Raw genomic sequence first — 24327 nt, 5'->3', positions numbered from 1 at the left:
TCAGTATCTTGACTGTGGTGATAGTTTCACATATGTATACATACATCAAAAAGTATTAAATGGTATATTGTAAAGATTTCTTTTTAATTTAGAGACAGAGAGCATGATCAGGGAGGGGCAGAGAAAGGAGAGAGAATCTTAAACAGGTTCCACACTCAATGCAGAATGTGATGCTGGGCTCAACCTCACCAATCCTGAGATCATGACCTGAGCTGAAATCAAGAGTTGGAGGCTTAACCAAATGAGTCACCCAGGTGCCCCCAAATTATATACTTTAAATATATAAGAATTAATGTATGTCAATTATATATCAATAAAGCTATTAAATAAAAAGCTTATGGTAGATCTGCATAATACTAAGTTGGAAAGATAATTATAAAGATGAGGCAAGTTTAGAATACTACTCTTGTTTTTCCAAAAAACTAAATGTGTGCATATTAAGAGGGACATGCACGGGGTACCTGGGTGGCTCAGTTGGTTAAGTGTCCACCTTCAACTCAGGTCATGATCCCAGGGTCCTGGGATCGGGCCCCACATCAGGCTCCCTGCTCAGTGTGGGGCCGGTGTCTCTCTCTCCCTCTGCCTGCCATTCCCCCTGCTTGTGAGCTCGCTCTCTCTCTGTATCAAAAATAAAATAAATCTTTAAAAAAAAGAGAGGGACATGCAATGAAACATTAGGGCACTATGCACTAATTGTTCACACAGAAGAAACATTAAGTGATTAAAAAATATGTTACAGAAGCACATTTATTGATATGGAAAGATGCCCAAAATATACAGTCAGGGAGGAGAAAGTTACAAATAATTTACAGTATGATCTTGTTTTAGTTTCATAACTACTGAAAAATCTCAAAGCATACAACCTAGTATTTTCACACATTCTCTTCAGTTTACATCAGCAGTTGTAATTCCTACCATGAGTTATCTGATGAAGGCTGAATAAGGGGAAAACACTAATTCCTCTTACATTAAACAGCCTACAGCAACTCCTGCCTTCTTTACATATTGAGAGCACATTCAGCAATTCGTCTGTATATGTATGGATATATGTAAATGCTGTTATCTTTTTGTGTGCATATGCTTTATTTCTGCAATTACAAATTTCAATGACATTTTCTTTTTTTTGCCATTAGAAATAGATCCAAGCAAATAATAATGAACAAGTTTACCCTACTTAAGATGAACTGGTTCACTATCTTAAGTAAAATGTTAAAAAGTTGCCCATCTACACAAGATTAAAATCAAGTGATGTTTTCAGCTTACAATGCAATACCCATTTGATATGTAAAAATGGTCTAGCTCAAACCTAGAGACTGTCACAGGTAATGTCATGTTAAAGATGTGATTTTATAATGCACACACTGGTAACATTCAAAACATTATGTAAGGCTCTTTAGGAATACACAGCCGATTAGATTGTTCAAAGCGTTCACTTTTATTTCTGGCTCATTTTACATTCTTTCAATAATTACTTTAACTTCACGGAAAATGGCCATCAGTGTATTGTAACTCACGTGATCAACAACTACAATTGAACCCTTTCTGATATGCTCTTTTATGTTAATAAATATGGCCACAGCACTAACGAGATTGGCTTTTGCCTCTTTCTGGTTAAAGATGAGTTTTAATGCTGCTAAGGCCTTTGTATTGATCATATCTCTGGCTGCAGCTGGATTTTCAGACATATTCAAAAGTACTTTTAAAACAAGATTTCTGGTTTTACGATTTCCCAAGGATAGCAAATGGAAAAGCTCTGCAAAGCAATTGGCAACAATGTGGTGATGGTTAGAATCAGTCGTCAGTTGCCCTAGTATCTTTAATCCAGATTGCTGTCCGGGTGAGTTCAAGGGAAAAGACATGGTTTCCTTACACATATGCTTAACATGTAATTCAATCTTGCGTTGTCTCTCATCCCCAGAAGGAGGATTCAGAGTAATTACGGCCTTCTTTCTTATTTCAGAGGAAGGAAAACTGAGCAAGCTTTCAATAAGCGTCACTACACCCACCTCATTAATAAACTCTTGGGCAAAGGGATGAACATTAATGATCCCCATTGCAATTTGAGCTATTTTATGAATAAGAGGATCAGTAGTTGACTTAAGTAAGGTAACAAGTTTTTCAAATTCCTCAGAATCCATGTAGCATTCCATTTTGCAAGGGCAAGCAAAAGGCTTAATCCCATTCACTTCCCTGATCCTGATTTGGCGTCTAATCTCCTCTATAGTCTGGATGCAAGGACCAGAACCAAATGGGTACTCAGGGACAGGCTGTGAGCTTGAAGTAGTGCTCCTAGAAGGGCATGTTGTTTCCACAGGCAAAGAAGGGGTATTTTCCTCAGCTGAGGCCAGGACAATATATGAAGGAGGCTTTGTCTCAAATGGGACATGGGATCTAAAGCCTAACACTGCTGGAGTTACAGCAGGAGCTTTGGGCCAGATAGTTACCTCAGACCAGTCCTTGGGCCTATTTTTTTCATTAATTTCATCCACAGGCTGGGGCCTAACTATCCTGCTCACAGGTCTAGGGTTAGGATCAAAACTGGTTTCATCTCCATCCCAAAACCAGTTCCCAATAACATTTTCTTCCTCTTCCTCCTCAGTCCCTGGCCTAGATTTACAGCTGGCCCCAGCTACAGGTTCTAATTTTTCAGCACAGGTTGGGGGACCTATACCAGCTTTACCTTCATCCTTAGCACTAGAACGATTACTAGTCTCGTCTCCATTCCAAAACCAGGAACCAACATTGGCCTCTTCCTCAGCCCAAAACCAGGTATCAATACCAGCCTTATCTTTACATGTGGACCTGGACTCAGCATTAACCTCAGCCACAGAAGACATCCCAGGTACTCTAGTGGCCTCATCTTCAGCTTTGGGACTGAAATCTGCCAGGGCTCTTTCCTTTATCTCAGTAACAATCCTGTTCTTAGACCTTGCCTTCATCGTTGTCATTGCTGCATCAGCTTGAGACCCTGCCTTGGCTGTTGCTTTGTCCTGGGTCTTGACTACAGGTCTGACTATGCCAGTAGACTCCCTTTTCGCTTCAGCTTGTACACCAGCCCTTTTTTGAGTTTTGGCTTTGTTTCTACTCTCATTCTTAGCCCCAGTCATGGTTGAAGACCAGTTATATAGATAGCCCTATAAAATCTTGGCCTTGGTTCTCAATGTGTCCCAGGTCAATGCCTTAACACTCTTTCACTGGCTCAGACGTAAACTTTGTAGCAAGAGTTACTCATTAGCTCAACAGTCACACAGTCCCCTTCCAAAACACATAGCCTCTGTCAGTGATACAGAGACAAGCAGAGGAATTCAGCTTGAGTGAAGATGATGGTTTCTGAGTACAGACCTGTTGAAGGTGATGATCTGCCACTCCAAGGCCACTATAGCCACCACTGCAGATGGACCGGAGGTGGAAGAAGAAAATGAGCTTTCAGTCTCTTCCAACTGTGTTTCTCCACGCAGACAGCCACACAAGACATGAACATAGAGATGGATTATATGACAGAAGTAGAATAGAAAACTCTGTTACCTTATTTTATCCCTTTCACACTCCCACTAATGCCCAACAATGTACTGTCCAAGCACTAACACACTCTTTTCTCTTTATCACATAGGAGCAGGTGATGGAAAAATCTTGCTGAAAGTGAGAAAGGCTAAAAAACATCCAGCTCCTTTGGTATACACCACTATACTCTACAGGTCTACCAAGGTAGGCCTCACACCAACCTATACTCATCTAGTGCAATTTGTTCCCCCTTCATTACTTCTAGGAATGAAAAGTCCTATAGCCAACACACAGGCAGACGTACGGACAAAAAATACAGGAGCACTGGAATTTTGAGTCTTTGGTAGACAGACATGTGTTCTGAATTCTAAACCCAATATATGCCTTTTCAAATCTAGAACTTTGGTTATATAATGTTTCTGGCCTCCTTTGTCCTCATGGCTTCCCACCCCATTTCCTGATCATCTATCAATTACCCTCTAGGCACAATCCTGGCTTAATTTATCCCCATTTCCTATACAAATGTGAAGATAGAAGTGTCTGGAGAGTTGGAAGACAATGGCTCCAAGATATGATCTGGTCTCACCTACTTGCCAGTAGCCCATTTCCATCCCCAATAAATACGGCTGCTCATGTTCACACTCACCTTGGACCCAAATGAATAGTTTTCGTCCTCTTGCTTAATTCAAAGTGAAAAACTACCTACAGCTTTCTACAGGAACCTATAAAGAAATAAACTTAAGAATAAATAAAAAGCAAAAGAGAAAACAGGAGATTAAGCAATCCCAACACCCATCACGAGAGTTATAACACATACTTTTGTTTATTTGAGGCCATGTTAAATGTCTCCCACCTGTCTGCTCCTACCAGATGTTTCTGCATCCATTCCCCCAAGACCTGCAGCTTTTCTAATTATACTTCCTCCCAGTTTTTAATTCTGTCATTTTCCCAGAAGAGACCACACCTCTTTCCCAGGACAAATTATAAGATGGAAGAGTGGACAGTGGAATGTAGGCAACTGTATTTAGAAGGTACTCAGTAAAAATATTAATGACTATTTTTTCAATACCATCTTTGCATGCCCCTACCCTTTCCCCATGCATACAAAGACCCTACCTCATTGCCACCTATGCCAGCCAGCCTACACAGTAGGGGTCCTCAGGAACTTCTACCCTTCCCACCAAAGAACAGTCCTTAGCTGGAGAAGAGTCCTGTCCTGCAAAAAGGAGGATGAACACTCACCAAAACATCAAGAGAATATACTGATAATACCAGGAAAATACCAGGTTAACAGACAGATACCCAGAGTTCAGGTCCTAACACCACCTCTGAAAAATCAGGAAATAAGTTTAAACATCATAGGGTCTAAAATGACCCTTCAGAAAATATTCTCCTCTATTTTGACCCACCATTCCCACACCTCAACATATTAAAGGGGGCTGCAATGTTGAGAAAAAGGATCCTGAAGGAGAAAGGTGTATTAATACTACACTATTTCTTTACATGGACCCTTCCTGTGAAAGGTGATCTACTCCTCACCCTGTCATTTCCTTGCGTTTACTCACGTGCAAGATATATATATGGAAGGCAATATTATGAAATGGATAAACACTTCATTTTGATGTCTTCATAACCTACCCACTCAACCGCTCTTTTGCTAAATGCGTCAGACCCACCACACAGAAAGCCTTTGGCATCAACCAGGCGCCTGTGGGAAGGGAGAGCACCCAGGGAGCGGGGCCCAACAGGCCCCTTTCCAGAATCAGGGCCCGAAGCAGCCAACTCCAAGGGGCATCCACTCCCACCAGCTGGGCATAGAGCTCCGGGCCGCCCCGCCCCCCAACGCGGAGGCCTGCTTGGGCACTCCACACCCCAGCTCCCACTCCGCCATTTCTTCCGCAGCACCCCCCCCCCGCCCCCGCAGCCACAGGTCTCTGCCGGTACAGGCACCGTCGACGGCGGGTCGCGGGCGCCTAGAAAGCTGGCCGCGGAGTGACGGGCGCAGTTCGCCTCCAGAGGATCCGAGGAAGCCTCTCCGGCCAGCCCCCGTGCCCCGGACCCGACCCAGGCCAGTCGCCGCCTCTCCTCGCCAGGGGTCACGCGGCGTTGCGCACCTCTCTCAGAGACCAGCTACGACAGGGTCGCTTCCTCCTTGCCAGGCTGTCAGGGTCTGGGGTCCGGACAGCCTGTAAGCCAGGCGACAGTGGGGGTCCCCCGCCTCCCCCCACGACACCCCCACTTGCCCTCACAGGCTCAAGGTGCAAGTCGTCGGCCTCCCCCTCCTCTCGGAGCTCTGCACTCGGATTCCCACCGCCTTGCGTGCGGCCAGAATCGCAAAGAGGCGTCCCGCCCCCCGCGCTGCTGCACCAAACTGGGCAGGGGCTGCGCAGGATGCGGCACGAAACGCTCGCGGCGAGGGTGTCGGGAAGGGGGGCGGAGGGATACGGCGCGAACGGGCTCGACGCCCCCTCCCCGGCCCACCCTAGTTCCGACCCAGAGGGGGCGGGGCCAGGAGGAGCCCGAGCCTAAGGGGCGGGCTCACGACAGCCCGCCTCTGCAGACCTCCGCGGGCGACCACCCCCTCGTTGCTGGCACTGCAACCTATGGGACCCGGGGACGGTTGGCGGTGGGGGCTGGGATCCAGAGGTCGGGGGCGGCGGGGAGGGAAGGTGTGTGGCGAACAGCGGCGGATGGATATCAACCGCCCCTCGGTGTGTGAGAACCCTCCGGCGGCTCAGTGTCTGTCCGCCTCCCTGTCCCCACTTCCGTCCACCATCCTAATTGGAGGCGGGTGGGCCAGGGGCTGTCAGGACAGCAGGCTGCGAGGAGAGGCGGCCTAAGGCCCGACCACCCTGGAGGTTCTGGGGTGGATGGCCCTCTCACTTTCTTCCTTCATCGCTTAGCGGGGCCACCGAAGGGAGGAGGGCGGGGAGGACCCCCACGGAGGCCTCACCACCGCGCCTTTTCTAAAGGAAGGCAGACCTACACCTTGACCCTGAGAAAACCAACCCCTGCTCTGCGCCCATTCTTTCTGCCACGCTGCTGTTTCCCAGCTCATTTAAACTGGTAGCATGCTTTGCCGTTTTGCAGTCCCCACAGTTGCCCAAGAAGGAGGGCCTTTTTTCCTTGTCAGGACCCGCCCTGGGTCCTAGGCTCTTTCCTGTCTGTTGCCCCTATGGCCAGGGGTCGGGCGGCTCCTAGCTCCTCTTCATCTGTCCTATTAAGTCTTCTCTCGCAGTCACATCCATGCTCTCATGTTATTTGGCCGTGTGGAGATGTGGCAGCAATTAGAACCAGCTTGGATCTCAGCCACGGCCATATACACTTGTGTAGTTTATCCATCAAAGCTGTTAACATATTAAGCATACTTACTTTAAATTTCCTATCTGATACTCTGAAAATCTGCATTATATTTGTGAGTCTAGTTCTGATGCTTGCTTTGTATCCTCAAACCGTGTTTTTTCTTGCCTTTTAGCATGCCTTTTAATTTTGTGTTGAAAGCTGGATATAATGCATTGATAGGACCTAAGATAAGCATACCTTTAGTGAGAAGTTTTAAGTTAAGCAGGTTAGCAGCTGGCCTGTGGATGATGTTTGCTGTAGCTATAAGTGCTATGGTCTTCAAATTCCTCTAGTGTCCTTATTTTTATCTCCCCTCAAAACTCTGGGCTTCCCTAATTACTCCTTGCAGAGTCTACTTCTTGCAGCTCTTTTAGCTCTACTCTACTCTTAGGACACTGGAGGCTTGTTATCAATGTGATAATGTGTGGAGGAGAGGAAGGGTTCTATAATCTTCTGATTAAATTCCACTGTTTTGTGGGCCTGTGGCCCTGGGCTATGACCTTCACAAGTGTTTCTTAGCTTCTCTCTCTCCCTTATGTGAGAATGGAAGGCTAGAGTGGGCTGGATGAGGAGGAACACCTTTTCCTCAGCTGCGATAAGGCTCAGGGAAAGGCTTTTTCACTGGAGAGTAGGCCTTTATCACAGAGATGATTCTTGATGTATTCACAAGAGTGTATTTTCCCCTTCCATAGCCATGAGGGGATCTTTCTGGGATGTTCACTTGTGAGAACCTGCTGGACTTCCTAGAAGTAAAGCCCACTAAACCTCTAAGTCTTCAGCACCCCACAGGGTTTCCCACTCTCAAACTATTCCATATCCAGTCTCTAGCAATTTGTCAAAATTACCATTTAATTGTTCTCACATGTTTATGTTTCTAGCAGTTTCTGCTCTATGTAAGGAGAGATGGGTTGTGCCTCTCCAGATTCATCTTTTCTCCAGAATTTGGGGTGATTATTTGTCCTGTAATCTCAGTTCTGTGATGGGTCTAAGATAAGTCATTGATTCTCAGTCTGTTCAGCTTTTTTTTTTTTTCCTGTTTAGAAGTACAGGAGCAGGGGCGCCTGGGTGGCTCAGTGGGTTAAAGCCTCTGCCTTCAGCTCAGGTCATGATCCCAGGGTCCTGGGATCAAGTCCCACATAGGTCTCTCTGCTCAGTGGGGAGCCTGCTTCCCTTCCTCTCTCTCTGCCTACCTCTCTGCCTACTCGTGATCTCTGTCAAATAAATAAATAAAATCTTTAAAAAAAAAAAAAAGAAGTACAGGAGCAATGACTTTCAAGCTCTTTTCATGTCCTAAATCAACCTGGAAGTCTGGCGTATGGATTTCAATGGGGTGGCTAAAGACGAGTGAACATAGCTTTTATCCTCTTCCTTTTAACTATGTATTCGATCTGACAATAAAGTTGCCTTTGAAAACTGAGCTGTCCCATAAATATTGGCTCTTTTCCCTCCCGGGTATAGAATATTTATATGGCTCCCTGAACATGGCATCTCAGCCCCTAAGTTCATAACCTGGAGTGCAGATTAGAGTTTAGACTTCCAGAACCAAAGTTCTTGGTGGTGAGGTCTGAGTAACTGTGACTTAATCCTGGGAGGGAAAAAAAGTCACCTCCGTCACCACCACTACCACCAAGAGGCAGTGCTCTATACTACTAAGTGCTACTAAGAATGGCCAGTTCCTGAGTCTTGGAAGCACTTTTTAAAGTGCTTTGGGACTTGGCCAGATTTTGGAGCGAGGCAGTCCAAAACTTGAATAGAGACTACCATTTACTATTTGTGTCACTTTGGAAAAGGTACTTAATGTTTTTATGAGGTTGTTTATAACTACTTCACAGGATTCTGGTACACACTAAATTAGGAAGTATCTGATATTCTGAAATATATGTATGTATCAGGTCTTTCTAGTTCCTTTTAAAATTGTGATCCAGTCATATTATGAGGTAGGCTAGGAAAAGTAGGAAAGAATAGAGAGAACTCCATGCTTGCTTTTAGTGGTCATAATTGATAAGATATTGCCACTGTGCTCTTTGTCACTGTAACCTCGGTACGTTGTATACTGCATTGCTTACCATAGCCCCTTTCTAAAACAGTGTCATTTTTGCATAAGTACACCTCCCTCCTCCTTGTAGTCATGTACACAGAGAGGCTGATCCCAGTTCCAGGGGTGAGTTGGCTTACTCTAGGGGTAATCTATCCCCTTGTTACCTTCTGGTCCAGGAAGGGGGGTGGCATTACTCAGTGAGGCATTAGGAGGAGACTGCAGGACTTCTGAAGAAAGTGCCCTCACTCATAAGAAAAGGCTATTAGGAAAGCTTGTCACCTTTTCTTCCTCAGGAAGTTGCTTGACATCTGGAACTGTTGAGCTCTCAAGCCTCTACCTTTGGGACAGAAGTTGATAATGTGAATGAAAGAGATGGACAAAAGTGGAGTCCTTAGCTGAATCAAACAACCGTCATGGTTGCTCTGCCTCAGGACTTCCAATCTGTGGATATTAATTTCCTTATTAGGTTTGTTTTTGTTGAGATCCTTGTTATATGAGAATAGAACAATCCTAAATGGCATGTATGCTCAGGCACATACCAACTCTTCAGTGAGCAATAGTTCCTGACTTTTGTCTGTCAGTGAGAACCTACCTCTTAAAACCAGCATCAGAAACTCTTGTTTGCACGTGAAAAGAAAACTGTAAATTCTGACACCTTGCCTAATGATTGCTAGAGGTCTGACAACTGTGACTGGCTTCTGTTCAATACTGAAAGGAAAGCCTTGGGCAGAAAACCCAAGCCTTTACTTATCTAAGGGGCTCAGAAGCACATTAAGTGCTTGAGCTCAGTTTCAGTTCAGAGAATCACTGTGTGAAAATGCACCCTGTGAAATATCCATACTGTAGATATTAGAGATTATTTGCTTTCAATTCAAGGGACTGTACTGAGGTCAAGAAAGATAAAGTGATAGTCTCAATAGTCAGAAAAAAATGGTTAACTTTCCCCAGGTGCACTGCACTAAGCAACACAGGTATAGGAAGGGGTGAATATTTGGGATTTATCAAGAGATGAAATTTTGCCAGGGCATCGAGGCCAGGCACTAGAGGATGAGGTAGGAGAGTATTAAAAATTATGGACCATGATGAACCATTAAATGGAGAAAGAAGGAAAAGCTGGAGTAGGCTGATACACAGAAAAGAAGGAGCTAAGGACAAGAGGTCTAATAACACTCAGGTTTAAGTTTCTTTATAATGAATAAAGTACTTTGTTACAGACTATAAGAAACAAAATCCGATGATTAAGATAGTGATGATGATGTTGGCAGCTTTTAGTGAATATTAGCACTAAAGGGATATAGATGTAGCATAATGATAACACATACCAGCTCTAGATTCCAACTACTAAGGTTTGAATCTCAGCACCTCTGCTAATCAGTTCAGTGAGCTCGGGCAAGTTCCTTAACCAGTCTGTGCATCAGCTTCCTCATTTGTAGAATAGAGGCAACAATAGCACCTACTCCCTAAGTTTGTTTTGAAGATTAAAAAGTTAATACATTTAGAACCCTTAGAAGAGTATCTGGCTCATGTAAAGCACCCAATAAATCTTAACAATAACAATAATTACTATTGTAAGTAGTAAAAGGTTCCAGCATTGTGGTCAGACAGACAGAGGTTTGATTCATACTTCGAGTGTCCAAATTTCTTCTTCTATCTATCCGTACTTCTATACTAGTTCTATCTTATTCATAAAAAAGACTCCAGAACATGGTATAAAGAAACAAATGCCAAAATGGGGCCAAACAAAATACTGTATAAGTACAAAGGATGGAGGAATTACTTCCTACCAATGTACAAAGAGTAAGGGTGAAGGTATCAGAAAGACTTCAAACCCTAGCATTTGAGACTGAGCCTAAAAGGATGATTATGTTTCCCATAGGCACAGAAAGGGCTGCAAGGCTGCAAAAGCACTGAAGATTAATGGAACAGTGTGGGGAAAGGCACAGAAGTAGTAAAGTGCAAAGTGTATTTGGATTGGGCAAAAGCAGATAGCCTAATATGGCTTAAGTGTGGGCAAAGTGGAGAAGGGCCTGGACTAGGGTGAGGCATCTGACAGTGAGTGCCTCTTTAAAATGTGTCCTTGTCTCATTCTAGTCCTGGCTCTGATTTGGGGAGAATGTATTGGGAGATGGAGATAGAAAGGTAGAATTATATGGAGGGAGGCAGGGCCTTTAATATTTTATAGCTTCCATTGAAGGTTGCTCTTTTAAAACAGGGCAGAGTAGAGGGCCAGTGAGTGATAATAGTCCAGCCATATTGTTAAAAGATACCTTTCTTTCATTCATGACTGGATTGATGACAAGTCTACTCTAATTTTATCCCCAGGCAGCAACATTTTAAGTCCAGTAACATCTGAATGGGCCCTGATATTTATAACTTTAAATAGCCCATAATATTTATCTAGAAAAGGTACAGAAACAAAAGGGCCATATGAGTGATGTGGTTTCTATTTCAACCACACCCTAGGAAAAAACTGAGGGATGATTCTGGCCCCTACAAGTCATACCCAAGGAGTGTTCAGAACAGAGATAATCACCCTCATACTTTGGGAGACACACACACACACACACACATACACACACACACACACACACACACACACCTACCACACTTACCCTGCCTTTGGCTGAGATTGAAAAAATCCACAGGTGTTAATTGGCTACTTATCTGCTTCAGGTTGTGCGTGGGACTTAGAGGTATCTAGGCAGGCCACAATGTGAAGTACCTCAAATATAAATGTAGTATTCCCAACAGGAATTCTAGGTAGAGGGGGCTCTAATGAGAAAAAATATATATATAGAAATAAAAGAGAACTTTAAAAATGATTTAAATTGCAGGTGCTTGCCACAAAAACACATGCTACTTTTTTCACCCATAATATACTGGTGGCCTCTGTCTCCCTCATTTTAACTTGTTTACGTATGATACACTGGATTAGAGACGTATACTAATCTAGGGATGGCTGCTAAAAATAGGGACACGTGACATCATTGTTCTGACATCAGTTTTTTGGCACCAACTACCTGGACTTAGCATCAGATTCTGAGGGTGCAATCCCCAATCCCCCAAAATACTGCCCCATTTCAGATCAGATGCCAGTTACAAGTCATGGGGGTCGCTCATATTTCAGGGTTTCTCATGACCTCCTCGGGTTTGATAATTTACAGAACTCACAGAACTCACTAAAAGTTCTGTATTTAGAATTCTAGTTTTATTATAAAGGATACACACAGAATAAGGTCTGGAATGGTCTTACAGACACAAACCCTCTTCCCATGGATTCATGCCACATCAACATCCCTGGATATCAATGTTTTTACCAATCAGAAACCCCCATGGAGTCCTGAGTTTTCACAGGGGTTTTGTTTATAGACATTATCCATTAAATCATTGGCCACATGATTGAGCCCCAAATCCAGCCCACCCGCCCACCGAGAATTCCAGCTCACCTAAAGTTTCAACTCTAGTCGCACGGTTGGTCCTACTGGTGACCAGCCCACATCCTGAACCTATCTAGGGGTCTACCAAAAGTCACTTTATTAGCACAACAAATACACTCCTATCACTCAAGAAATTTGTAGGTTTTTTGAAGGTCTATGCCACTAACCAGGAACAAGGGTTAAATATATTCTTTCTTAGGGGCACCTGAGTGGCTCAGTCAGTTAAGTGTCTGCCTTCAGCTCAGGTCATGATCCCAGGGTCCTGGGATCAAACCCCACATTGAGGTCCCTGCTTGGGGCAGGGGGAGTCTGCTTCTGTCTCTCCACTCTGCCTCTCCTCTCTCCTCGTGCTCTCACTCAAATAAATAAAACCTTTATTTGTACATAAATATATTTATATTATATTATATATAATAGGTGTAAATATATAAATATATTTATGTAGAAATATATTTATATATATCTACATGTACATTTTTGCATATATAAATATATAAACAGGTATGGTGAATTTACATATTATAAATTTATATATAAAATATTTATATTTATATTTAATTAATATAACATATTATATTTATAAATAAATTTATAAATATAAATATATTTAAATATGTGTGTGCATATATATATGTATATACATATATATATATATATATGTATATATATATGGAGAGAGAGAGAGAGGAGAAAAACGATAATCTGAACGTTGGACCCAATACTTAAATTACCAGAATTCTGGAAAGTGGGGGCTAAGAGGATAGTAACAAAGCAGGCAAGAAATAAGAGAAGAGGAGGTAATCTTAGTCCTCAATCTCTGTAATTTTACCCCATGTGCTCACTGCTCAGTCCTAGCTTTTAAATGTAAACAGGAGGGCCTCAAGTATTACTATGGTATGGTTTCAACTCTATACTGAGTATAAAAATAAGGATATGAGAGGGCTTGGGAAAAGTCATTACTTCCTGGCAATACCTTCCTAAACTGCATTGGTATACAGTGATGCATGGGGGGGGGCATTCAGTCAGAAAGATGTCAAGGATTTATCAAGGGCTGAAAACCAGGATGAGACCAAAGGAACAAGCTCCAAGATGAGACCAAAGGAACAAGCCCTAAGAAATGAGCAGAGAACAAATCACAAGGAAAAGAACAAAGTGTCTACAGAGAGAAACATGTGAGACCATCCATAAAATGGTTTCTGTTAGTGGTTCCCAGAAAGAACCTCCTCTGAGGCCCAGGACAGGGGTGGGGGGTGGGGGATGGAACCTCAGACCCAGTATCAACTGTTGTGCTCCTACAGGGGAAGGAGCTCCTGCCTGGGGCTAAGATCCAAGAATCCTCTTGGGAGCTGAAGAACTTGGTGGTATCCCAATGAGAAGTTCCATGTAAAGGGCCTGAAGCTTCTAGGTTCCCTTCTCCTGAGTCTGTTCCCCCTCCTCTTCCCTAGAGCTTCTCAGACTGGGGTTCATTCTACTCTTTGATCTTTTGGAATCTGGAACTTTGGAATATAAGGCAGATGTAACCTGTCTCCTTTTCCCCCACCATCTCCCAATTTTCATCTGGTCTTAGCCATCCCCAATATCTGGAAGACATATAGACAATAGAGAGTGAGTGTCAACTAGGTGACAGGAAGGAAACTGACCGCATAATTAATATTGTTGAGAAAAATATTTCCTCTACCTTTTAAGATTCTTCCAGCTGGAGTAGGAATTAAATTGACAAGACAGATTAACAGGAGAAATTAAAATATAACTTCATATATATAGGGACACCACACAGACATGAGATTCCCAAGACGGTCAGCCAAAATGAGTCAATCTGTCATACCTAACTAAGAAAAAGGTTAGCGATTTGGGACTTCAAAGGGAAGGAAAGCAATTCAAAAGGAAAGAATGAATGTTTCGTAAACAAATGTTAGTGGGACCATTAGGAAACATGGGACATAGAAAGGAACTTTAACAGATATTTTTTCTAAATTCCTCCCTGTAAACCACCCCTAGTTCATATCATACTATAGTTATCTATGGTAGAAGCTCTCTTCCTGGAGTGGGTTCACAGCCTAAATTATTTTTAGACAATTAGGGAGGTCAAAGTTTCTTCCGGAGTCTTTTGGGCCTTAATTATTTTCAGCTCCAAATAATCCACATACCAAAATGAAACATTTTGGGGCAGCCTGCCCTAGGCACCTGCACTATTCTCACAACCGCCTTCCAGATCCAGGGCCTCAGGAGTTCAGGAATTGTCACTTCACTATTTTCTCTCTCTAGGCTCCCCTGAAGCCTATTTCCTCCGTGTCCAGCTCCCACACCCACAAATGGAAACAGTGTCACACAGAGCTGGGTAGGGAGGCTGGGAGTGGGGCAGGGATGTTCAAAAGGAAGGAGAGAGCAGAGAGGAGGGTCGGGGGCACTCCCTGCACCCACACCTAGTCTCAGCCACCACCTCCCACAGATGCCATTTCCAGGCCTTGCACCCACTTCCTCCAACAGCAACCGCTGCTTCACTCCACGTGTGCCTCCCTCAGGATTACTTCCTGCCTCTTGAGATCTCAGGAGAAAGACTGACCCCAGCTAAGACGCTGGCAATAGGCCGAGGGGCTCTGCCCTCTACCAACAAATGCTGTTAATTCTGATGGCCCAAGACATTCCTTTCCAGGTTAGCTCAGCATGCAGAGACACCCACCCACCCACCACAATGCATTACCACTCTCCCACGGCAGTGTCTCACTCGTCAAGTGCACGTCATTCCCGCCCCTTTTCCGTGCTGCACACCTCTGTGTTTGCCCAGGAGAGAGCCCGGTAATGTGAGCCACCAGGAGCCTCACGTGACCATGCAGTCAGCTTGCCTGCTGCAGCCCTGCAGCATGAAAGGCAGAATCTTCTGCCCCTGAAGTGGAGATGCTTGCTAGAAGAATCTGAAGCTTTGGTCCCTGGTGAAGATAGAGAGCTGAAGGAAGGCTGGATTTGAAGCCAGAGCTCCCAGCCCTAGCGCTAGACCTGGGCCCTTCTCTGTTCGGAGCACAGGGCTGGTGAGGAATATTCGATGAGGAATTTGGAGACAAACTAATTTTTATTATTCTGTGTGATACTTGGGTAACATATTAACACACATACACAACAATCGACCTTGAAAAATAATGATAAGCAAAACAAGCATTTAAACTCAAATGCCCACTACCAGGACCATCCCTGTTAATGCTTGTGGTTTCTGAAGGCAAGCAAAACTGCCACTTTGCCCTGCTTCCATGAACCTTGAATACCAGAGTTGGGTGGAAAAAAAAACATGTTGCAGAGTCAGAAGAAATTATACAAAACTTGGCTAAGGACAGCAAGGATTACTGGATGTTATTCCAGTGTAGTGGTGGGCTTTACTTTCTATTGAGGAAGTCTTGAACACTGAGAAGATGATTTTAACTTGTAGATATTTTGTCTAACAGATATGGAAATGATTTATGTTCAGTGGACAGATAACATCAATGGTTACAATGGGTTGTCCTTAAAATATCAGCTAGTTTTGCCTTTAACCCAGAAATTACATCCTAACATTTATTTTCTGTGAAATTTAATATACATATATTTTGTTTATATTATTACATCGTGTACGTATGCACATCTCCTTCAACCATTCTTCATATTCTTAGTTCCTCATGTTGAAAAAATCTTTCACGTAATTTCTAAATTACAAATTATAATTTTACTTTTAAAAATGAGCATCCTCAGACAAAACAAATACCATTTTCACCATGTCTAAAAATACTAAAATATGTTCCCATTAAGTCTGGATTCTCCCTCCAAACCAATTCTATTCCTTACCTCTGCAGCTCTTCTGTCTGAAGGTATGGTGTAATCTATTTACTTACTATAGTGGAAAATACACATAACCTAAAATAATTTTAACAATTTGAAAGTGTACAAATCAGTGGCATTAAGCATATTCATAATGCTGTGCAATCATCACTATTTCTGGAATGTTATTGTCACTCTAAAAGGAAACACTCCTTTTCAACTTTTCTAAATGTTTTTCTCTCTAAACATTTAACATTTATATCTCGATCTTTTATGGAATTGTATCCTTTCCAATATGTTCACCTATAACTTGAGGCACTAGATATGAACATATTTTTTTAAAAAGCCCTTAGTAATTTTTGTATGTCCCAAATGCTTCTCTGAAAATTTTATTAATATGCTGTGTTTTACTCTAGATGATAGTGCATATGAAATTTCTTAGGCATATTGAAATTACATAAAAATTGTGTCTATTTGCACACAAGATTTTAAAATGGAATCTAATTTTCCATAATCACTGTTTCACTAGACATAACATCATCAGTGTCATTACATGACAATAGCTTTTTTAAGATTTTATTTATTTATTTGATAGACAGAATACAAGTAGCCAGAGAGACAGGCAGGGAGAGAGAGGGAGAGAGGAGGAAGCAGGCCCCCCGCCAAGCAGAGAGCCTGATGTGGGGCTTGATCCCAGGACCCTGAGACCATGACATGAGCCGAAGGCAGAGGCTTTAACCCACTGAGCCACCCAGGTGCCCCTCAGTAGATTTTTAAATGCTGCATGGTATTTCCTTACTACTTTCTTTGGACGAGGATCATCAAAAAAGAAATCTTATTCCTGACTCCTTTTAATTTGTGTGCTGTCCTACTCTTTCACTCTTTAGGTGGCACTGGAGCAACAACAGTATTGGTTGAAAAATGTACAGATCTCGCTGACTTAGCTTTTCAAGCTTGCCTCATTCTAGCTGCATCCCTCACTAAATTTTACCTCATTCAGACAGAAAGGGTAAAACCATGCCTCTCAGACAGCAGCACTTTTCTAATCAATTTTCTTCACATCACCATACCTCACTTTGAAGAACGACTTAACGGGTCTGTCTTATCCTACACTTTAGTGATAAGTTTAAGGCGGTCCTTCTTTGTTGAAACATTGCTTAAATACCACAGCCTGCAGAAATCTCTCCTTAAACTCCAGATATGGGATTTTTCAATAAAGGTGTTTGTCATACTAATTATCTCTGTTTGTAAATGTGCACAATGTATCTGCATCCGGTTTCAAATTGAAGGGTCACTTCTGCCAATTTCCACATAGACCTTTATTGAAAACACAGACTTGAATAGAGAACCACATGTTTAAACAACAAATAGCAGGATAGCATACACAGGTGACTTAGTTCATCAGAAGCTCAATACTGAAAATATTGCAATCTGGACAGCAAGACAAATATCAACAAATATGTTTTCAGCTATAATATTCATTTGGCATCCACAAAATGATCCAGCTCAAATCAAGAATTGGACAAAGTTAACATCAGCATTAAAATATAAGTTACAACATAAAACCAGACTCTGAAAACCAAAGCACTACTCAGGGCTCTTTGGGAACATAAGGCTGATCAAAGGCAGGTGGGTTATCATATTAACTTTGTTGTCCCACCTCAGGATCATTTTGATTGTCTATTTGGACTTGTAGTTCCTTAGCAAGCTTCTCAAATTCATGGAATGCAGAAATAAGCGGCTCAAGATTGAAATCATCATCAATTAAGGACATAGTTCCATTTTTTATAATATTACTGATATTTTGAAACATCTTAATAACAATTTGAATATTATCATTTGTCTCTTCTATGTTAAAGAGACCCACAAATATTGACAGAGCTTTGGCACTGAATAGTTTTTTTGCCACAATAGCATTTTCAGACAAATTCAATAGCATTTTCAGAACATGGAACTTTGTTCTTGCATTGCCTGTGGTTAATAAGGAAAGAAATCCAGACATATAGTTGGCAACCAGTGTGTGGTAGTCAGTAGTTATTGTGAGATGTCTAAGCATCCTTAATCCAAGCAGCTGCTCAGGGGAACCCACACTATGAGCAAGGGTTTCCTCACACACTTGGCATATGAATGTCTCAATCATGTTGAGATTTGGATAAGGTGGAGCCATGTGAATCATATTTTCCAAAAAACTTGTCCTAACTCGGGAGGAAGGATAATTGAGCAGGGTTTCAATAAGTGAGACAACACCTGAATCCCGAATGAAATCTCGGGTAAATTGAGAAGCACTTCTCATGCCCATTGCGATTTTAGATATTTCATGAATAAAAGGATCTCGGATTTTGTCCATTAATAGGAGGAGTTCTTCAAACTCTTCAGTACCAATTTTAAGCTCACACTGTATGCAGCTGCAGGACCAACTCTCAGCCTCTGCACTCTCCCTGGCCTTAAGATGCTCCCGAATTTCCCTGACTGACCTGTAGGATGGATCATACTGAAATGGGAATTCAGGTTCAACCTGTTCAGACTGAAGCAAAGATTCCTGGTCTTCTCCTTCTGGGGTAAATTCTGCATTCTTGGGCTTTCCCTCAAACATTTCAGAGAATACAGATGCTGCTTCTTCAGAAATTCTAAAGGAGCTTGGGGATGGGAAGCCAACCCCATGACAAAAGCCAGGTTTGAATTCAACAGTGACCTCTTCCCAGGTTTGGGGCCTGGATGATGCCTTAAGTTCCTCCTCAGCTGAATCTCTGAATCTGGAATTGGCCTTGTACACAGGACTGGGATTTAGGTCAAAGCAGGCCTCATCTCTATCCCAGAACCAGGACCCAAATATGGCCTCTTCTTCAGACTCTGGTCTGGGCTCTTCTCTGGCCACAGCCCCCAAACTAGACTTTTCCTCAGTCCAGAACAAGGATCCACCAATGGCCCCCTCCTCGGCCCCTGGTGAGGATTCACAGATGGCAGAAGCCCCAGCCTCCATACCCGCCTCCTTCTCTGCCCAGAACCAGGACCCAATAATGACTTCCTCTTCAAACCTGGGTTCTTGTTTGACCCTACCACTGTTATTAACATCTTTCTGGGCCCTGGGCTTCAAGATAGTATTAGGCTCTTCCTTGTCTCTGGTTCTGAATCTATTATTGCCCTCTTCTCCAGGCAAAAACCAGGACTCTTTATAGTACTCATCTTCAGACTCAGACTCAAAAAAGTCCTCTCTCTTTTTCCGGAGCTTGGACCTCATATTTGCCTCATCCTTAACTCTGGGCCTGAACAAGTTATTGGTGTTTTCTCCAGCCCACAAGCAAAATGGATTGCCAGACTCCTCTTCAGACCCAGACCAAGAATCAATATAGGGATCTTGCTTGGATCTGGGCCTGGGCCTGGGGTTAGGCTGATGTTTAGCCCTGTGTCTGGACCTGGTATTGGCCTCTTCTCTGGGCCATGATCTGATACTGGCCTCTTCTCCAGCCCAGAAAGAAGACATTGTAGAGGTCTCATCTGCTGACCAGAATCCAGACTCGTTAGAGGCCTCCTCTCTGGCCCGGGGTCTGGGATAGCACCAAGACCCCGTATTAGCTTCCTCCCCTGATCCAAACCAGGGCTGGATTCCTGTCTGAACCTGGGGGCCAGGAAATGTCTCAGTGTCCACACTGACCAGTTCCCTATCCATAGGCAGGACCATAGGTTTAGCAACTGACCCAGATTCAGTACTGACCAGTGGCCAAGCTACAGCATTGGTCTGGGTCAAACCTTCTGTTTGTGACATTGCCTCAGCCCCAAACTCAGTCTGGGCCCAAGCTTGGGCTTCATCCTTGGGCCTTGCCCCAGGGATTGCCTTGGCCTCAGTCTTAGGACGTGCTCCCCCGACTGCCCTCGCTTCAGCTTTAGGTCTTGCCCCAGCATTTGCTTGGGACTCGGTTTTGGGCCTTGCCCCAGCATTTGCCTGGGACTCAATTTTGGGCCTTGCCCCAGCCACTGCCTGGGACTCAGTTTTGGGCCTTGCCCCAGCCACACCCTGGGATTCAGTTTTGGGCCTTGCCCCAGGCATAGACTTTGTCTCAGTTTTGGGCCTTGCCCCAGGCATTACCTGTGCCTGGGTCCTAACCTTGGGTCTGACCACCAACGGGACTTCATTCTCTCTTTCAGCCCCACCCCCAGCCTCTTCTCCAGCCTTCTTTTCAGGCTTTGCTTGGGCAGCAGGTTCAATCTCAGCCCCAGTCATGGTATGAGTTACAGAGGAAGCCCAGTCAAGTAACACCAACCCGGTCTCAGCCTCTACCTAAGATCTATCTTCACACTGTGATCTTTCAGTGATTCAAGTGGTATAGTTGGAAACAAATGTTAGAGTCAACCACCAGTCCAGTAATCAATCTCCTTCCAAAGCCTGGCCTCAGTCAGTGTCACAAAGTGCAGAAGAGGCACAACCAAGCTGGGAGATGGTGGGTGCAGACCTGTTGAGGGTGGTGATCAGCAGCAATTCCAACTCCACCAGAGCTGCCACTGGAAGTGGATCTACGGAAAGAGAATGATATGGTGCTTTAAATCTCTTCCAACTGCATCACCCCATGCAGAGATTCACAGAGCCTGGACCTTGAATGCTTAGTGGGACAACTGAACTATCAGAAAGTTTGTCACCCTCATTTTACCTCACACATTACCCCCCAGAGTTGCCATGTTACTTTGCCTACTACAAAACAGGTGTGAGGTCAGTGGGAAAGTGGGAAAGGCTGAAGAACCCCTAGACTAGACTTTAATCGCTCCTGGACCAGTGTTGATCTCCACTTCCCCACCAAAATTTGTACCCACTCTCATACCAACCTGCACGGTGCAATTTCTCCCTCCTTGCTTTGTTTCAGTGGTATTAAGCCCTATAGCAGAGAGCAGGCTGTCCTATGAAGAAATAAACATACAGGAGAAAATGAAGTCTGATGCTTGGCTGACAGACAGACACACTGAACCCCAATATAAAAATGTCTCTTTAAAGACCTAATTTGTCTAATTTTTCCTGTCTCATGATCCCTGCTTCCGGGTCTTCTCCTCGCATTCACAATCCAATCCACACCTACCCCAATGTTCCCAATATCTCCTGCAGGAAATGGACAAGGGATGCTGTGGCAGTGTGCAATTCTGGCAGAGCAGGACAGATGGATCAAACACACCCAAGTGGATCAAAGATACCTGCTATGATCTTACTCTGCAACTATCCCCAGAATTTTTGTCCTTCACACAAACCTCCAGAGATTTGAGCTGGTCTCCTCCTCCTTCCCTTCCCTGCAGAAGTGAGCAGCTTTAAATCAGGCCTATGGGCAAACAGATGAAAAAGCATGAGGGTCAGGAGACCATGGTAGCACCTGGGAACTGGGTGGACTCTTAAACACCAAGGATGGAAGTCCACATATTATTTGCTTTTCAAACATTTAGAGTCCTCTATGGTAGAATATTCTCATTTTACATAAGGTCTATTTCAGAGTTCCAGGCATCGACATCTTCTCTTGACGTCACACTCTTCACATTGCTCCTTTCTCCAATTCTAAGGATTCACCACTAGGTGCACCACATCCCACTGACTTGCGCAGCATAAATTGGGGGAAGGGTTCCCGCATATTCTAGAAAACAGGTTGTGCAGTGGCACCTGTAATTATGACTTGCGTCTCACCCTCACCTCCTAGCCCACCTTTTCCTGCCTGGAATTCTGGGCGGAGGTGAGAGAGGAAGGAAAGGGAAGTGCTTGGAAAGCTAATACAAAGGGGGAATTTTAGAAGGTACTCCTGGTTGCCTGACCTGTTGTGGTCGCAGTCACCTCACCCCGTTTAGGTCTCCGCTCATGGCTGCTGCCCATCCCCGCCCCCCACCCCCAGCCCCACACACCTCCAGAAATCCAGGCCATTGTCCTGCTCCTCCTTTTTCTCAAGCCTTTCCTGTATGGATGCACCCTACGGGATGAAATCGCCAGAGCTAACACGCAGAGAAAAGACTTCGGCATCAAAAAGGCGCCTGTGGGAAGGGAGAGCACCCAGGGCGCGGGGCCCAACAGGCCCTTTTCCAGAATCAGGGCCCGAAGCAGCCGACACCACCGGCTGCCCGCTCCCGCCAACTGGGCACAGAGCTCCGACGCACCCACCCGCCCGCCCCGGCGGCCTCCCTGGGTGCCCCCCACCCAAGCTGCCGCTCCGCCATTTCTTCCGCAGCACCCTTCACCCGCCCCCGCCGCCGCCACAGCTCCCTGCCGGCACAGAAACCGTCGACGGCGGGTCGCGGGCGCCTGGAAAGCTGGCCGCGGAGTGGCGGGCGCAGTTCGCCTCCAGAGGATCCGAGGAAGCCTCTCCGGCCAGCCCCCGTGCCCCGGACCCGACCCAGGCCAGTCGCCGCCTCTCCTCGCCAGGGGTCGCGCGGCGTTGCGCACCTCTCTCAGGGACCAGCTACGACAGGGTCGCTTCCTCCTTGCCAGGCTGTCAGGGTCTGGGGTCCGGACAGCCTGTAAGCCAGGCGACAGTGGGGGTCCCCCGCCTCCCCCCACGACACCCCCACTTGCCCTCACAGGCTCAAGGTGCAAGTCGTCGGCCTCCCCCTCCTCTCGGAGCTCTGCACTCGGATTCCCACCGCCTTGCGTGCGGCCAGAATCGCAAAGAGGCGTCCCGCCCCCCGCGCTGCTGCACCAAACTGGGCAGGGGCTGCGCAGGATGCGGCACGAAACGCTCGCGGCGAGGGTGTCGGGAAGGGGGGCGGAGGGATACGGCGCGAACGGGCTCGACGCCCCCTCCCCGGCCCACCCTAGTTCCGACCCAGAGGGGGCGGGGCCAGGAGGAGCCCGAGCCTAAGGGGCGGGCTCACGACAGCCCGCCTCTGCAGACCTCCGCGGGCGACCACCCCCTCGTTGCTGGCACTGCAACCTATGGGACCCGGGGACGGTTGGCGGTGGGGGCTGGGATCCAGAGGTCGGGGGCGGCGGGGAGGGAAGGTGTGTGGCGAACAGCGGCGGATGGATATCAACCGCCCCTCGGTGTGTGAGAACCCCCCGGCGGCTCAGTGTCTGTCCGCCTCCCTGTCCCCACTTCCGTCCACCATCCTAATTGGAGGCGGGTGGGCCAGGGGCTGTCAGGACAGCGGGCTGCGAGGAGAGGCGGCCTAAGGCCCGACCATCCTGGAGGTTCTGGGGTGGATGGCCCTCTCACTTTCTTCCTTCATTGCTTCGCGGGGCCACCGAAGGGAGGAGGGCGGGGAGGACCCCCACGGAGGCCTCACCACCGCGCCTTTTCTAAAGGAAGGCAGACCTACACCTTGACCCTGAGAAAACCAACCCCTGCTCTGCGCCCATTCTTTCTGCCACGCTGCTGTTTCCCAGCTCATTTAAACTGGTAGCATGCTTTGCCGTTTTGCAGTCCCCACAGTTGCCCAAGAAGGAGGGCCTTTTTTCCTTGTCAGGACCCGCCCTGGGTCCTAGGCTCTTTCCTGTCTGTTGCCCCTATGGCCAGGGGTCGGGCGGCTCCTAGCTCCTCTTCAACTGTCCTATTAAGTCTTCTCTCGCAGTCACATCCATGCTCTCATGATATTTGGCCGTGTGGAGATGTGGTCAGGGGTTAGAACCAGCTTGGATCTCAGCCTCCTGCCATACACGCCTGTCTAGTTTCCCCAGCCATTCTTTGGAAGAAGGCCCCATCATGTACCTACTTCCCCAGGACAGAGCTTGCGGGTTCTTGAATCTTCAAGATTCCTTTACCCCTACATCCTTCCTCTAGTCTTGAGCCCTTCCTTTCTGTGATCCACGGGGCAAACAGAGCAACGCGTTTAAGCACGACTGTGGTTGAGCATGAACCTGCTGGGGCCCAGGTGAAGTGCTGGCACTTTCACTATGATAGGCGGAATAAATGTCCCTCAATCATCCAGAAGCTGGAATAGGCAAGGAAGCAGATTCTGCCCGGGGTCCCTTAGAGAAATGAAGCCTGACCATCACCTTCAATTCAGACCAGTGAGGTCCGTTTTGTGTTCCCAACATCCAAGGCTGTAAGCTAATACATTTGTGTTATTTTAAGCTGCCAAGAATATGGTAATGTGTTACAGTAACAGTAGGAACTAAATTTACTCACCATCTTTTCTTGAAATTCCATTCCCCTTGATTTACTTTACTTGGCCCTAAACCCCTGGGAAGATCAATTTGGGGGCTCATCTCTTACCCCTATAACCACCCTCTCCAGCAATCCCCTGTCTCTGTTTTCTAAAGAAAAGAGACTT

General features: G+C 45.5%; 2 protein-coding genes across 19 annotated transcripts in view; both read right to left on the bottom strand.

Moving 5' to 3' along the window:
• Positions 1 to 606: 606 nt before the first annotated feature.
• Positions 607 to 22556, bottom strand: LOC116582142 (protein BHLHb9-like). 5 transcript variants are annotated; one of them, XM_032329555.1, is made up of 4 exons: positions 22502 to 22556; positions 4618 to 4717; positions 4148 to 4223; positions 607 to 3448 (listed from the first exon to the last, which is right to left on the bottom strand). In XM_032329555.1, exon 4 carries the CDS (start codon positions 3105 to 3107, stop codon positions 1452 to 1454), a length of 1656 nt encoding a protein of 551 aa, XP_032185446.1. In that variant the 5' UTR covers positions 3108 to 3448; positions 4148 to 4223; positions 4618 to 4717; positions 22502 to 22556; the 3' UTR covers positions 607 to 1451. The 5 variants fall into 5 exon arrangements, with proteins under 5 accessions (XP_032185446.1, XP_032185444.1, XP_032185447.1 ...); XM_032329553.1 differs by having other exon boundaries at positions 607 to 3440; XM_032329556.1 differs by having other exon boundaries at positions 607 to 3388.
• Positions 17402 to 24327, bottom strand: part of LOC116582140 (G-protein coupled receptor-associated sorting protein 2) — a 143443-nt gene continuing 136517 nt past the window's right edge. For 8 of the 14 annotated variants that reach the window (XM_032329550.1, XM_032329551.1, XM_032329546.1 and 5 more), the window contains 3 exons: positions 21331 to 21398; positions 20917 to 20988; positions 17402 to 20610 (listed from right to left, as the gene is read on the bottom strand). In XM_032329550.1, coding sequence (XP_032185441.1) covers positions 17744 to 20320 — 2577 coding nt within the window. In that variant the 5' untranslated portion in view covers positions 20321 to 20610; positions 20917 to 20988; positions 21331 to 21398 and the 3' untranslated portion in view covers positions 17402 to 17743. Of the gene's footprint in view, positions 20611 to 20916; positions 20989 to 21330; positions 21399 to 21966; positions 22093 to 22501; positions 22558 to 22636; positions 22743 to 24327 lie in introns of those variants that run through there. The other 6 variants (XM_032329542.1, XM_032329545.1, XM_032329549.1 and 3 more) reach the window with 6 other exon arrangements.

This window comes from Mustela erminea, chromosome X (genome assembly GCF_009829155.1).
Source record: "Mustela erminea isolate mMusErm1 chromosome X, mMusErm1.Pri, whole genome shotgun sequence".
In the NCBI taxonomy this organism is placed as follows: Eukaryota; Metazoa; Chordata; class Mammalia; order Carnivora; family Mustelidae; genus Mustela; species Mustela erminea.
Note: the sequence above shows the minus strand (reverse complement) of the source record. Positions and strands in the feature narration are given on the sequence as shown.

Coding starts and splice junctions, on each gene's coding strand:
- LOC116582142 (XM_032329555.1), bottom strand. CDS start 3,107: ATGACTGGGGCTAAGAATGAGAGTAGAAACAAAGCCAAAACTCAAAAA.